The sequence below is a fragment of the Falco biarmicus genome, chromosome 7 (genome assembly GCF_023638135.1).
Source record: "Falco biarmicus isolate bFalBia1 chromosome 7, bFalBia1.pri, whole genome shotgun sequence".
Classification (NCBI taxonomy): domain Eukaryota; kingdom Metazoa; phylum Chordata; class Aves; order Falconiformes; family Falconidae; genus Falco; species Falco biarmicus.
Window position 1 is genome coordinate 21,897,039 of NC_079294.1, and position 14,739 is coordinate 21,911,777.

Consider the following 14,739-nt stretch of genomic DNA (forward strand, 5'->3'; position numbering starts at 1 on the left):
TCTGTTTCTAGAGTAATGGTTAGCAGCAGCATCCCAAAGAGGCAAAACAGCTAGCCAGCCAACAGTCACAGAAAATTTATTATGCCCTCCGGGATTTAAGAGCCCCCCCAGGTGGCTTTCAAGGGAGCTAAATACTTAGGTGTTTTTCCTAGTAGGTGTTCATTAGGGCAATATACCTATATTGCAGTAGCATTATGCTTCTAAACATATCCAATGGTACAGCACCAGTTCTGTTGCAGGATCCATGATACAAGCTTAACTTTCTCTTCTGGTTTCCCAGTCCACATTCTTATTGCCCCTGCTAGCACCAGCTCATCTGGTGTGGGGCTCAGATGACGTAACTATCACTTCTGGATGCTTAAGGTCTTTGACAGAACAACAACTTTACAAATAATGAGTGGCAGGGCACTAAAAGCTTTCTGACTCTAGTGATAGAGCAGTTCTCCATGCTTCACGGGCAGTTCAGATGCTTGACATAAGGGATATTGTGATGATTAATAATTAACTGGCTGGAAACACTGAGAGCCCAAGGACAGATGCCTCCCATCTGCAAGCTCTGGGAGCTGAGGCTGCATTTTGCAGGACAGAAGGAGGGGAGCTGGTAAGGGCGAGAAGGTGACAAGGTTGGTGTGCCCCTGGAAGACAGCAGCCTTTTCAAGACAGTTTGCCTTTTGTCTCCCAGCACAGAAGGTATCATCCTGCACTTCTCCAGGTGGCTTTCACCATATTAACCACCAGGGGACCAGAGCAGCAGCAATCCCTGCCAATTCCTGGTGACAACTCACCTAAATGAGAGGCATCATTAGAAGGTATGTTCATGTATTCAATAGGCTTTAACATCAGCTTTAATGAGACACCTCTGAGACCTCAGGAGAGGTAACAGACAGCTGGAAAAATGCTTCAAAGTCCTGTGGGTATGCAAAGTAGAATTCAAGTTCAGAGGTACCAAGTACAGGATTTTTAAGCACCTGATGTTAGACTATTAAATTGTTCTTTATGCTAACTTTAAAATCTCCATCTGCATAAATTCATTTGATCCAGCAACAGCTTTAACTGTATCAAAATTATCCAAAACAGCAGCTGCAATAGGCGCTGAACTGTGTCTCTCAGAGTAATTACACATTACAAAGGGAATCCTTGAAGCATTTCAATAACATGCCATATTACAAACAGTGCCTAAAAAGCCACAGATGGACGTGTGAGCCTCCTAGCATAACTTTACTGCAGAGGTGGATTTGAAAGATAGAATGACATTTTTACTCCAGCGTGCTGCCCAATTCCTTGCCTTTCTCTGAGAAGTAGAGGGTGTTTTAAAGAGTGTTGAAGAAGTTCAAGTTCTGGTTGATCCTGTGGGGCTGAAGACTGTGAGAGAAGTACAAGGAGTCTCTCCCTCCCCATCCCCCTTTTTCTCTTGCCCCTGATCCAGCTCTCAGATGAAGTGTTCCCTCCCAATAGCTCTGCCAGAATACAAGGGTCAGAAGAGTAGCTCAGCAGTCAGGGGGATGTATGACCAATCCAATTAACGGGGTGCTGGGATGAACACCTTTCTGTCCTCCCTTACCCCCCAGGGCGTCCTGCCTGCTTGCCTGGCTTTGGCAAGGCCTCTGGCTACCATGCTGCAATGTCCCCTGCCAGCAGCACTCTGCCCATGGGAGCAGATAGAATTTGATCTAGACAATAAAAACAACTGAAATTTTCATGGATCCGTGTGGTTTGCATTTGTTTATCCTTCAGGAGGCTTCTGCTCCGCAGAAGTCACAGCTTTTTTGCTTATATTATGAGACCCATAAGGGAAAAAAAGGGATTTGTAATACTTCCTTTCTTCTGGTCCCAAGAATACGTGAGCTTGAAACAAACCCATTTAGCTTGTCCCTGTTTCTTATTGGCTTATGCTGGAATTAATCTGTTCTGTTTCATTTCAGTACAACCTATTCCTCAATGCACTGGCCCCCAATATCCTTGCAGCAGCAAGCACACAAGGCACAGTGCTCCAGCAGCAGAAAATATGTCTATTCCACATCCCAAGGAACTGCCAAAGAGAAGATAGTCAGTTGTCTTGGGTAATGAGCAGCTATAAAAATTAAGAGTGAACAAGGGCATGGCAAAAGGCACTGCAATCAGGAACAGTGAATGTTAGAACTGGAGACAGATGGTGGGTGGATTTCAGCTCAGGACATGCATCATTAGCTCTGGCCTCCACAGATTTGGAAACCTCCAGCACTGCCTTCCCACCTTACCACAATGCCTCCATCACAGTGGTACTCTATAGATGTACTAGCCTGTGTATGCTTAGTGCTGGGACAGAAAAAAGGCTGCACAAGTAATTGACTGTCCAGGTTAGGTAGCCAGTTAATGAGGAAAGGGCAGAAGAGATCCTGTCAGGGCAGCAAAGCCCGACATCTGGCTAAAAATACCATGAACGGAAGCAAAGCAACAAGAGGAGTGAAGAGCAAGGTTGGCCTCTGCTTACCAGGAGGAGCAAGTGCTTTCTGTTCAGACATTTGTCCAGGTGGGTACAGACCAACTTTCTAACCACCTCATCCTCCAGATAGGATTTAGCCCTCCAGCTGCCTCACAGGGAAGCAGCCTGGTCACTCAGGCCATCTCAGTCCTTCATGATGAAGCGGTTTTCTTTCATATAAAGTAAAGAAAAGATTCCTTTCATGTAACATACATGTCCTCTGGCCCACTGAACATGTGTGAGTAACGGTATAGCCTGGCTCCAGCCTGAACACCCTCCTGGAACAGCTAGGATCCACTGGAAACATCCACTCTTCTGATTAGTATTTCAAATAAAACCTAAATGTTTTGACACAAGAGACCCAGAACAACCAAATCCAGAGTTGCCTGCTGTCTGCTTCTATGGTAGACCTGCATGAAGGGGCAGTTCTGTTCAAGTCCCTCAGGGATTTTGACCAGGTCTCTGTCACTCCAGATGCATCAGCACACTAGACAGTGGAAGTCAAATGCAAAACTACTACTGATCCTCCCCCAGCACAAAAGTAGCACTTAAGTCAGAACCTCTGGGCATGTCATGCCATCTGAAATGCCCTAAAATATTCAAGACATCTTTACAAAGTTGATAGCTATGAAAGAGGATCCATGAGGGAAGAGACCTGGGACCTTTCCCGAGAGGAAGCCAGAGGTCAGACAGATATCCTAAAATGGCCCCCCATGTCTGTGCTTAGGCAGCTGAATGAAGCCTTCCATTATCTAAATAAGTGATTTGCTGAGAAAGCCCCTCAGCCCTGCCTGGAAATACCCACGACCTGGGCTGCCTCTCATGCAACTCGTGGAAGCCTGCTGAGGCTCTTGCCCCAGGAGTGCAGGTTAATGACAGAGGCAGTGATTTATCAGATTAGTCCCATGCTTAATATCTCGGTCCTCTCTTTCTGTCACTTCTCACATTCACCAGGAGAATCCAGAACTGGGGGACATGACAAATACAGGGCAATTATAAAATCTCCTGCTCCAAGTAGTCCCAAACAGAGCAAGACACACAGATAATCCAAGAACAGATGTGTGGAAGAACATCACGTATTTAGGGGAAGCTAACCTATGGCAAAGCCTATAATTCACTCTAGAAGGCAACATGAGGCTCTTCATGCACTCTAAACCCCAAGGCAGCAATCAGCATCCAGGAAAGTTTTTTCTTGCATCAGTATCCAGTATAAATCAATCACTGGCAGAAGATACTGAAGAGAGCAGCAAGAGGGTTGACAGTGCCTTGTGGGTTTAATTAAGACTACATGGGAAGCACAGTAATAGATCCATGGTTGAAGGTTCAGCAAACCATGTTATCAACAGAGCTTACGCTGTGCCAGGTTCTTCACCTCCCAGAGATGTGGATCCATCAGTAGTCTCACAGCATTAAACCCATTTGTTGACCCACATGATGAAGGTACTTACTGAACAGGCTGAAATGCCTTCAGCATTTCTAGCATCTGACACTTGCTTCTGTAGATAAGCATTCCTAACTATCAGAGATCATTTGTAACCCACAGCATTTCTTCTTCCTGTATCATTGCTTTTCTGGACACCTCGAGATTCATTGCTGAAAAACTAAGTTACCAATTAAAACAATTCCTCACTCTTAGGACGTAGCCTTGTATTTTGCTCCAAGATAAGAGGTCTCACAGATTCATGTGCCGATTAGATAAAGCTCTGATGTAAGGAGGTATCTACTTTCACTCCTGTAGATCCTTCATACTCAAGAACATCCAATGTTTACCAGGAATAGTATGAAATATTTTGTTTACTAACAGTTTAAGTCCATTTGCTAGAGAAAGAATCATCAGACTTGTGAGTTTTGCTTCTTTTCTGCCCAGCAGAAATATAGATTTTATTTATTGATTGGTCTCTGCCTCCCTCCCCAGCTTCAGCTACGTCACCTTGGCATAATGACAGGAACAAGAGAGACTGGAACAGAGAATTAGAATAAGGGCAACCCAGGTCATTAACATAGTTTTCGGCCCTAGGACACCCATTTAGATTCAGTTCATTGCACTAATGTACAACTATATACCTGCCCATCACCACACTTAGAAATGGATCTGACAGCTGTTCCAACTTAGCAGCTCTGTTCCTATCACTAATGCTCAGCTCCCCCCAGCAGACACGCCAACCGCACATGTAACTGGTCCCTGTGGGCTGCCTCAGCAGGAAGATGGGTGACCAGCTGAGCCACCACACCAGAGCAGCTCAACCTATAAAGCAGGGATGAGGCACAAAAGGCAGAAGGGTCTGCTTTGTTACTGCCAATATAAATTTATTTGGTAGGTGAGCGACAGTCTCCAGTATTGTCAACACATCAGCTTTCATCAGCACTAAGGATTTTGTTTGTTTTGGGGGTTGGTTTGTTTGTTTTAAAGAACAGCCAAGTGACATTAGGAACCTTGACAACCTAATGAGCCAGAGGATAAATCTTGCTGACAGAAGTGTCATGTTCTAAAAGGCTGTTTGGGGAAATCCCAAAAAGCAACAGAGAAAATTCACTGGAAACCAGCTTCCATATGCTTTCAAGAGGAAACAATCATTTCTCAGACTTGCTCAGAGACAGGCCAGGGGATTGTGGCTTTGCCTGTGTATGGGGTTAAAGGACAACTTCCAGTAGCAGCAAAAGTTTTCTGTATCTCTAGGTTACAGCAGACCTTACCTTAAACCCCTGGGTTTACACCTCAAATCCTGCCCATAAGACTCCTGACGCTGCAAGAGTTCAGGCTGCCTTGAAATGAGTACTTTAGAGACACTAGAGTCAGATTGTCACCTGCAGGTCCAGCTCAAGAGCACTGATATGGGAACTGAGCTAACGACAGGACTTGTGAAACTTTGCTCCAGAAGCAGAATTCACACTTTTTTTTTATGCTGTGCTAGCTTTTGTAGATTCTCCTCGCTCATACAGGTTTTTTATATTCGCCAATATAAAGGAGTGCGTGTTGTGGAGCAGCTTTCCTAGACCATGCAGGACCAGCAGAAGTGACAACTCCCACATTGCCCTGGATGAGTCAGTTCAAGTCAGTCCACTGGGCAACAGACCACCGGTTCAATGAGCTTGCTGATGGGGTGGACACTGTAGCTGAAGACAGCAGTGCTCTATGTACCATCAAGAGATAGCTCCTAAAACATCTCATGCATAAGCATACAGTAGTCTGCTAAAGAACTGCAGTGCTAGAGAAGATCAGCAGTAGCATGGACAGGTAGCCAGCTTGTCACCCTGACAACATCAAAACAAACTGTTCCCCTGATGGATAACATATCTCCAAGCTGTTGCTAAGACAACAAAAATCTATTTATTATGCATAAATGGGCACACTTCATCACTGGACTTATTAACCCAGGCCATGTCACTTACTCTTCAGCTTCTTAGATCAGATGGCATATTTGGATTCCTTCTTCTTGAAGGAATAGACTCAGCTGCAGCTTAGTGTATTAGGGTTTTTGCCTTTTTTTCCTCCAATTGATTTCCTTTCTCTAAAGATGCAACTAAACATCACTTGTCTCTTGCGTTTCCTCGTTTTCTCACAGGCTTGAACCAGGAACTGACTACCACAGTGCTCTGCATCACCAGACTGCTTTCCTTTTCCCTCTGCTCCCGAGTTCAAGCAGGGCAAGGCAGCAATCCCACTCTATGCCTGGCCTGCTTGAGGTCAGCCTGTTGTCACTCAAATTAAATTGATGCAGTCTAGGAGGAAAAGAGAAGCAGAAACGAAGCCTAATTTTCCTTACCTGCACATGCTGCCAGGCTGCTCAGCCCGATTTAATTGAAAACTCTAATGTACTCCCATCAAATTTGCCACAACACTTTTTTTTTTTCCCCTCCAGAGTCCAGAGCATTTGCACTGGAAAATGTTACATCCAAGAAAAGTTAAGCAGTCTAGATAGCCCTTTCGTATCTTGGGCTCAACATTTTGCTGACATCCAGCAAAAGCAGCTTTCTCTGCCTCCTTTCTCATCACAGCAGTGGTCTCTCTGGCCTCTAACCAAGAGTCTTCCCAGCAATTTTTTGGGCCCATTTAACTTGTATCATATTATGACATTACTGTTGCAGATTTTGCAGTAGGACCATTACTTTACTTGAGTGATTATGAACCCCAGACCTATTATGCAGCACAAGCATACTTTAACAGTCTAAATTCAGTCTACCAACACCCTCCCCTCCAAAAAAAAAAAAAACAACCCACAAAACAAAACAAAAACAAAAGCAGTACAGAAGGCCAACTAAAAGCTCTAGGAAGGCACAGAAAACAAGCATCTGAGCTCCGTCTGATCTCTCACACTACCACCTGTGACTAGCACTATGTTCAACTACACTTCGACAGTCTAGCATTTATGTAGGACATGTTATAGCGCTGTGGGGAACCCTTTACTAGACACCAGGCACCTGCTATCTCACCATTCTGTTTTGTTATCCAGTACACTGTACTTGATATGGTTTGAAGACAGCAGAATGAATAAACTTCTGGATAAATGATAAAGTAAAATTCTAAGGCCAAATTTTTCCCCTTTCCTTCAGGAATTTAAGGATTTACCTTTGACCTTACACCCACAACAAGTCTGTGAAGAAGATAAAACAGAGAAGGTCCTCCTTAGCCATGGCTTATTCATTGAAGAGGGAATCCTTATGAGCTCTGAGAGTGGCCACAGAATAAATAAGAACATGATACATCTATCAAGCCCTTCCAACAACATGGCAAATTTGAGTGAATAGCATGTTTTGGAGAACTGAAATGGTTCAGATTTGACAAATAGTTTTGGCCAGAGATGATTGGCAAATATTTTAAGGAAGAGTCAAAACATTTCATTTAATTAGTTTTAAGAAGTGATGGGTTTGTTTCAGAACAACATATATATACATATATATATATATAAGGAGTTGCCAGAATTTAATTAAAATCTCCCAAAGGCAGTATTTCGCATTTTGTTCTCCATTTATTAAATACATTCAGTTTGGCTAACATATGAAGGAGGAAAAAGAAATAAGAGATCCTAGTGACTCTATATGCTTAACCTTTCAAGACCATAAGTTGCTCTATCGACTTAGAGCATCTCTTCAGCTCACCACAGCAAGAAACTCCACAGCTATCAACCTACTTGACAAAAAAAGTCCCCTTGCTCTCCTTGTGGCTTCCTGGAATACCGAAGAGTCAGGTGATGCTGCACTTCTCCACACACAGCAACACAAAACCAACTAATGAGTAGTGCAGAGATGGGGCCACAACCTGCAATAGGATTTCTCACTCTTCCAAGTTTGCCGAGAGCATCTGAGACCTCTACTAACAGTAATCATCAACATGTTGACATTTTTCTGAGTAACTAGACTTATTCTTTCCTCCAGAGAGATAATAAAACATTCTGTGATTTAGTCAGTGCTTAAAATAATCACTTCATAGAATGAAGTGCTCTGCTTGCAATCCTGTTGCTGCTACTAAAATAGACTCAAAGGCTCCTTATGTGCTGAAGTTAGAGGTACAAAGCACCTCTACTCCTTCAGTCCCAAAGCATTTAATTATAGTAGCCAAGTCTCACTCTCTCTTTTCCACTTGCACAGGAAGCCAAAAAGGGATGCTAGAAGGGTCTGTGTTGGTTTTCCATGGTTACACACAGGTCATCTCCTCCAAATCACATGTGAGCAAAAGACGTTAAAACAAAATACTAAATATAACAAAGCTGAAAAGTACAAAAAAATACTCCATAATACTACTTTGCATCAGAGAATTTGGCTTAAAGCACTAAAATGTTATGTAATTATTCTGTGGCCATACAGACCCTCTAGCTTTATGCCTTTTCTCACAGATAGCTGGTGTGTCCTTTTCATACAGGGACTCTCTCACAATCCTTTTCTCAGAGTACATAAAGAAAACCCAACTTTCACCCTATGCCAGGTTTCTGATGCAAGAGTCCCACATACAGGTTCCCACACCACAAATGCTTGTCCAAAAATCTCACCTACATCTCTCCTGGGACTGACACAAAATCCAGACTACCTCTTGCAAGTTCTCCTTCTTAACCCAGCAGCCTCCCACCATTCCCTCAGTCCCTGAGCCCCAATCCATGTAAAAGCAATTGTAAGATGACAGACACATATAGAGCCAGATGGAAACAAACTCTTCATCAGAGTTCTTCTCCCCACCTGAGCCACTCACTGGCTGTAATCATCCTCTGATCAGCCTCCACTGGGAGACCACAAGGTGATTTGCCACACAGACCATGGTCAATGTTTCTTGGTGGTACAACTGAAACTGCTTCTCTCCCATGGAGGAAGATAAATTCATCACAAGCCCTTATGGTTTGTAACACCTTCTTCCTCCTTCTCCCCCTCTCTAGAAATGTTGCCCTCTGTGCAGATGCAGCCTCACAGGATGCTCTGTTCCACCACACCAATAACAATCAGGAGTGAGATTCATGTTACTGGAACTCTTAGAAGCTGCATGCATGACTATAAGCTTTTACACCCTCAGCCCAAAATGCCACCCCTTCTTCAATACAGGCTTCTTGCTGTAATATCACAAAGGCAAAACAGGGGCTTTTATCACTGCCATGGAGACAAAAATGTTATTGTATTTGGTTTTCTGTCAGGGCCACTTGGATGATCCATTCCATGTGATGGAGAAATCCATCCAATCCAATGACACCATCACCCACTGATCAGTGAAGCAAGAGAGACCTCACTCAGTCACCTGCCAGGCCACCCTTTGCTTTCAGCCATTTAGGTGGCAAATTATAGAAAAAACTGAAAGAATATGGGAGAACCATTATAAATAATAACATTTGGGCTACCTCTCTGAAGTTGGAAGTCACAGGGAAAAACCTCAGAGCTAGTGTGTCTACAGTGACCTGAATCTTATTTCCCTGTCATTCACTCCAGAGAGGGTGACAAGTAATGTCATTGGCATCAATGGAATAACAGTGGGACACGGCTAAGAGGCTCACCCTTCTCATCCAAACAGACCCTACACCATTGCTCCTTGGCTCCCTGCTGACCAGAGCTCTGCATTCTTGTCTGCAGCATATCGTAGGGGCTCATTTTCCCCAGCATAAACAGTAAGCAAACCCACCAGTAGATTAAAATGACAGTTTTGTATGTTATCAGCTGCAAAGACAGTGGAAACTCAGGACAACCATATCTGTAATAAAAGAGGGACATCAGTGATATGAATATCTTTGCTTTTAATTTGATAGCATAAATGTGCTATGCAATAAGCTGAAAATACTATGAGGGCTCCCAACTTGAATCTCCTCCAAGTGAAGTATTTTTAGTGGAATGTGTTTAGCTTGCTTGTTAAAGATTTAAACCTAAGCAATAATTGCAGTTACTCTTCTGTCTGATTTAAGTAGGCAACATTTATTAATGTACAGTGATTAAGTCAACTATTCCAAAGCAAGCCACAAAGACTTAAAGCCATGAGGAAAAAGGATGATATCCCAGCTGAAGTAACCCTGTGATCTGATCCATGATAAACAGCTTATTAAGGTGGAGTGGAGGAAAGAGAGCTGCAGGTTATGGAGGGGAATTTGATTTATCCCTCTAAAGGCAAAGTGATAACTGACTGATCAGAGCAAATTCTTGTCATAGATTTTATAGGCTCAGTTATGTCATGCAGGTCTCTGAACAGCTTAGAGTAAGTCCACGATAGCTGGATTCAGATTGGGAAAGAGATTCATCCATGATCAAACCCTTGATCCATATTGTTATGCTGTGTTCACACTTAAATCAGAGTTTAATATCCTGCATATTCATTCTTTAAAATATCCTGGTTGAGCAGCAAAGTTTTCCTGCCCTATCTGTTTTGCAAGTCTACAAGTGTGTAAAAGCTCTTTAGTAACAGATAAACCAGGATATAATCACCCTGCGTGCCAAGGGTGAGAGAAGTTGCTTTTGATGATGATATTCTGAACACTTGAATACCCAGTGATTTTTGCTCAATTCTTTTACGCTGAATAAAATAAGTCTACAAATAGACATACCTGCTTCAGCTGTTTGTGCAAAACACTTCATTAAATAGAAGCACTTTTTTTCCAGAAGAAGCCTGGTACGTATCTAATGGGTAAAAGGATAAATAGCTATAATCTTTAAATACACAAGACTACACAGAGTGGGTGTTTCATAGCTGCACAAAGCCCATAATTGGACTTCGGCCCTAGGGGTAAGTTTTCCTGCAGTGTAAGTGCTTCCAGATGCCATACAGGGGTCATGTGCCTTCTCAGGAAAGCAGAACTTTACATTCAGTTAATTGTTATCCCCAGCTGTTGGTTTGTTGTTTTTTTTTTCACTGAGGCTAGTTTTCCAACAGTCATTCAAGCAAATGTGCTCATTTCCCAGTTCCCCCGCAATTCCCCACCACAGTGTAACAAAGTGCAAATTTTGCATGGCTACATTCCAAACTCCATGGTGTTAAAACCATAGCAGCAATGGAAAAGCATGTAGCCTCAATAATCACAACGTAGGACCTGAACTAGAGGTGACTCAGTGGTAGTCGAACAGATGCTATATGAAAATAGAACGGTTTCTATGCACGGAGTGGTTAACCCATGGAGTTAGTACTCACACATGGAAGTTTTCATGGCTTCCTAAGCAGCAAAAATTACTCAGTCTGAATTACATGGATGACCTCAATTCAGTTCACTGTGTCTGGGTGTCCATCTCAGAACACAGTGACTATGAACAACAAGTCCCTTCTCCTGTAAGTCCTTTAGACTTCATCTTTGGTGCAAATCACATGAAAAAAAGGCAAAGGCCATGTCCATCCAGTATTTGGATCTCTTCAGCTCAGTAGCAAAATATTCACTGATTTGGGACAGCTCAACAGTGGCTAATGACAGAGAGGAAAGTTCAGACCACAGCAAGCTGCAAAACAAACTAAAAGAGTTGCAAGGAAGACAGCTGACATAATAAAAGGGCAACATAAAGGGGTTCCTTTATCTTCCTCGAAGTATTAACAAGAAACTCTTGTGTATGCATTTGCAATGCCAGTCCCTTGTTACCAAGCACTAGCTACCACTTGCTTGGGTTACAAGACCTGTTGGAAGAAGAACAGCATGGGGGAGTTCACAGTTTGGGCTGCAACACAACTGACCATTAAACACTCAAGAACAAAGTTTAGGGGAAGGATTTTACACCAACTTACTCAATTTTACCAATAATAGCTCTGGAAGAGGCAGCTTCAAGCCACTGTAATTGTGCTTTTCAGACTGTCCTTCAATACAGATACCTACCAAAATAGTCCTTACCACTCCCTCTTCTCTCAGAAAACAACCCAGCTTTTTAAGTCAAAAGAAGATCACTTAATCTTTGTAATAAGAAGAGGTTTTGCATTTACAGCAACCCACTCCTAATCTCTTTGGTGTCTATTCTCTGGATTCCCCCAACAGGGAAACCAACATTATTCTGTAGGCTTCCAGTTGAAATTTGTCACTCCCTGATGACAAAACACAAATTTATGCCATAATCTTAAAAGTCTGGAGCTAGATATTTAGAGCTCAGTCAGTGCCTGGGCCTCATAAAGTTGTATTTTCCCCAGAAAAGTTCACTAAATTCTTGGAAGATTGGAAAACTACTTTTGGGGGGTGTTTTTGGTTTTGGTTTTTTTTAACATTAGTTCATAAACAAAAACCAGAGGGGAAGTACATCATCATCAAAGTATTCCTTGTCTGATCATGCCTCTCCTAAGCTCTTTTCAGACCAGAAAGCAAACAGTTTGTGCCAAGCCTTCTACTCTTTGTGAGCTTGTGCCAAGGCTAGGACTTGGATCTTCTGATTTGTTAGCACAGGTAATTCCCACCCACATCCCCCCTTGCAAGAGGAGGGCAAGGAAACCAGTTGCTACACTGAACTTTCAGGAAACATTGCCAAGAAGCACATCCCTGTGCTCCACCCTGTGCTGAAACTTCACCAGTTCAGACAATTTCTTACTCCTGTTGTTGCAATTAATCTTCAGAGGTTACATACATACAATCTTATGCATATGAGGGACTGATCCAAATTATTAGCCTAGAAACTCTGTCCTTGCTGCAATTCTACAGTTGTTCCTCCTCCCTGGATGAAATCCTGACCCCTTCCCCACAGCATGGCAGTGCTTGCTCACTCAAAATTAAAGGACAATTATCTCTAACAAAGAGAGAAGTGATCACATCTCCTTCCTTAACTGGGACACTGGAAATTAAAAAGTCCTCCCCTCACCCAGTGCTGCTCCTGAAAGATCCTGCAGAAAATCGGCCACAGTTTTACCTGTAACCAAAAAGCCAAACGTTTCAAAGGAAAAAGCCAGGGTCAGCATCATCTCTGCCAGCTAGAACATGATGAGGAGTTTGGGGGGGCAGGTGGGGATCAGCCTCTCTGGGGATCTGTGCTTGGCTTCTCTTCATGCAATGCCTGCCTCCAAGCACAAACTCCCACCCAGCCCCACTGTCGCTCCCCGCCCCCCCCCCCCCCCCCCCCCCAAATCAGTACTGTTTCATACTCACCATGTCATAAACGTTCAGAATCACCGGTTCATTTGCCATTGTTGATTGCAGTAGAGGCTGGATTAAAACCTTTCAGTCCCTGCCAGATGTGTGTCGCTGCCCCCAGGGTATGCCTTTACCCTGAGCCAGATAGAAGGAAATGCCTCATCCTACAGTCTCCGAAGGAAGGAGCGTGGAGGGAGGAGGAAAGCAGGGAATTCTTGTGGTTGTGGGGGTGGGTGGGGGTGGCGGTGGGGGATGTAAAGTTGGTTGCAGGGAGGCAGGAAGGCTTGGGCTGGGTTTGCTGGTTGTATCGGGTTTACGTTACCCCTCCACAGTGCGCCAGATCCGAGATTTCTTTCTAACTCCGTAGCGCACCTCGGGGTCCGCAGGCTCACACGGCGCTGTACCCCGGCACCGTCCTGGCTGGTAAGCCCCGATCCACGGAAGACGGACAGACCGCGAGCCCAAAGCCGAGCCCTCTCCTGGCACCGGGCGAGAGGCGGCTGGGGGGGCGTGTGGAACCCCTTGGAGCCCTGCTCGGCGGAGCGGCGTGCCGGCGGAGGGCTGCCAGCAGCCGGGGCACGGAGGCCCGGAGCCGGCCCGGAGCCGCGCACCGGCGCCCTCTCGGCGGGCAGAGCCGCCGGCCCCGCGCCCTGGCGCGGCGGGAGCTGCCCCGGGCGGCCGGCAGCTGTCCGCGGTGCTGATCGGCCGGCTCAGGCGCGCCGCGGCGGGCTCCCCGCCCCGGGCAGCACATGGCGAAGGGGCTGTGCCAGAGGGGCTCCGGCGCGGGGCTCGGCGGCGGCGGCAGGAAGAGGAAAGGGCTGGCTGCCCCCGACGCGGAGGGGGGGTGCCGCGACCCCCATCTTGCCCACAGCCGTGCAGGCAGAGCTGGCGTCGGCGCCGAAGTTGGCGGGCAGCTCTCCGAGGGAGGTAACGCGGGATGACCCGGCGCCGGGGCTGGAGTTCGGAGGGTGCCGAGCGGGCGATGGTCCCTCGCAGGCGCGGTGCGGGGCCGGCTACCCCCGGCGATGCTGCTCTGCTGTCCGCAGGGCTCAGTCCTTACTGCGGGGTGCTCTCGGCCCGCGCCGGGCAGCCCCTACTGCCTGACAGCCGGGGGGCCCTACCCCGTCCCCTGCCGGCTGGATGCATCCCTGCACGGCACGCCGCGGGAGGGCGGGGAAGGGACAGGGCGCCTGGGCAGGGCGAGTAGTTTCACTTCTAGCAGCGGCGGGGTCTGGAGTTTCTGTCGTCCTGGAGCTACTTTATACTCGTGTTAGGCCCGGACGGCTCTGCCATGCCTCGCCAGCAAACAGTGCCCCCTGACCTGGACGCGAGAGTCAATTACAAAATCCACTGCGGTAAATTCCTCTTCCTTTTGCTCCTCCTCTCGCTTTGCTTTAAAGGGAGCGCAGGGTCTGCGATGGTGCTGGGAAAGGGTGCAGCTGGAGGGGGAGGAGGGGGCTCCTGCCCCCCGAGATTTGCAGCGGTGGGGCAATTGTCACGCTGACCCTTAAACGTTCAGACACCGCAGACTCTTCTGAAGCAGCACCCCCCATAAAAAAAAAAAAAAAAAAAAGCAGGGAAGCAGGGATGACCTCATCTGAGATGGAGGCGTATCTGAGGCTCTCTGCCAGCTCACAGCCAACCAGATCTGAATGAAAATTGCAGGCAGCCCGTTACATCAGCAAAGCCCAGCATGCCCCAGCCCTTCCCTATACGGTCTTCAGCTGGATGGGAATCATCCCGTCCTGGAAAAGGCTCACCTCCCTTTGTCAGGAGCAGAAGGAAAAGATCGTA

General features: G+C 45.8%; 1 protein-coding gene and 1 long non-coding RNA gene across 3 annotated transcripts in view; one reads left to right on the plus strand and one right to left on the minus strand.

Moving 5' to 3' along the window:
* LOC130153148 (deubiquitinase DESI2-like) overlaps positions 1–14,489 on the minus strand; it is a 58,413-nt gene extending 43,924 nt beyond the window's left edge. For both annotated transcript variants that reach the window (XM_056347609.1, XM_056347607.1), the window contains exon 1: positions 12,961–14,489. In XM_056347609.1, the coding sequence (XP_056203584.1) occupies positions 12,961–12,999 (39 nt within the window). In that variant the 5' untranslated portion in view covers positions 13,000–14,489. The remainder of the gene's footprint in view (positions 1–12,960) is intronic.
* On the plus strand, positions 506–6,675 carry LOC130153151 (uncharacterized). The gene is made up of 2 exons (XR_008823240.1): positions 506–809; positions 1,923–6,675. It is a non-coding gene; the product is annotated as an uncharacterized LOC130153151 (long non-coding RNA).
* Positions 14,490–14,739: the final 250 nt, after the last annotated feature.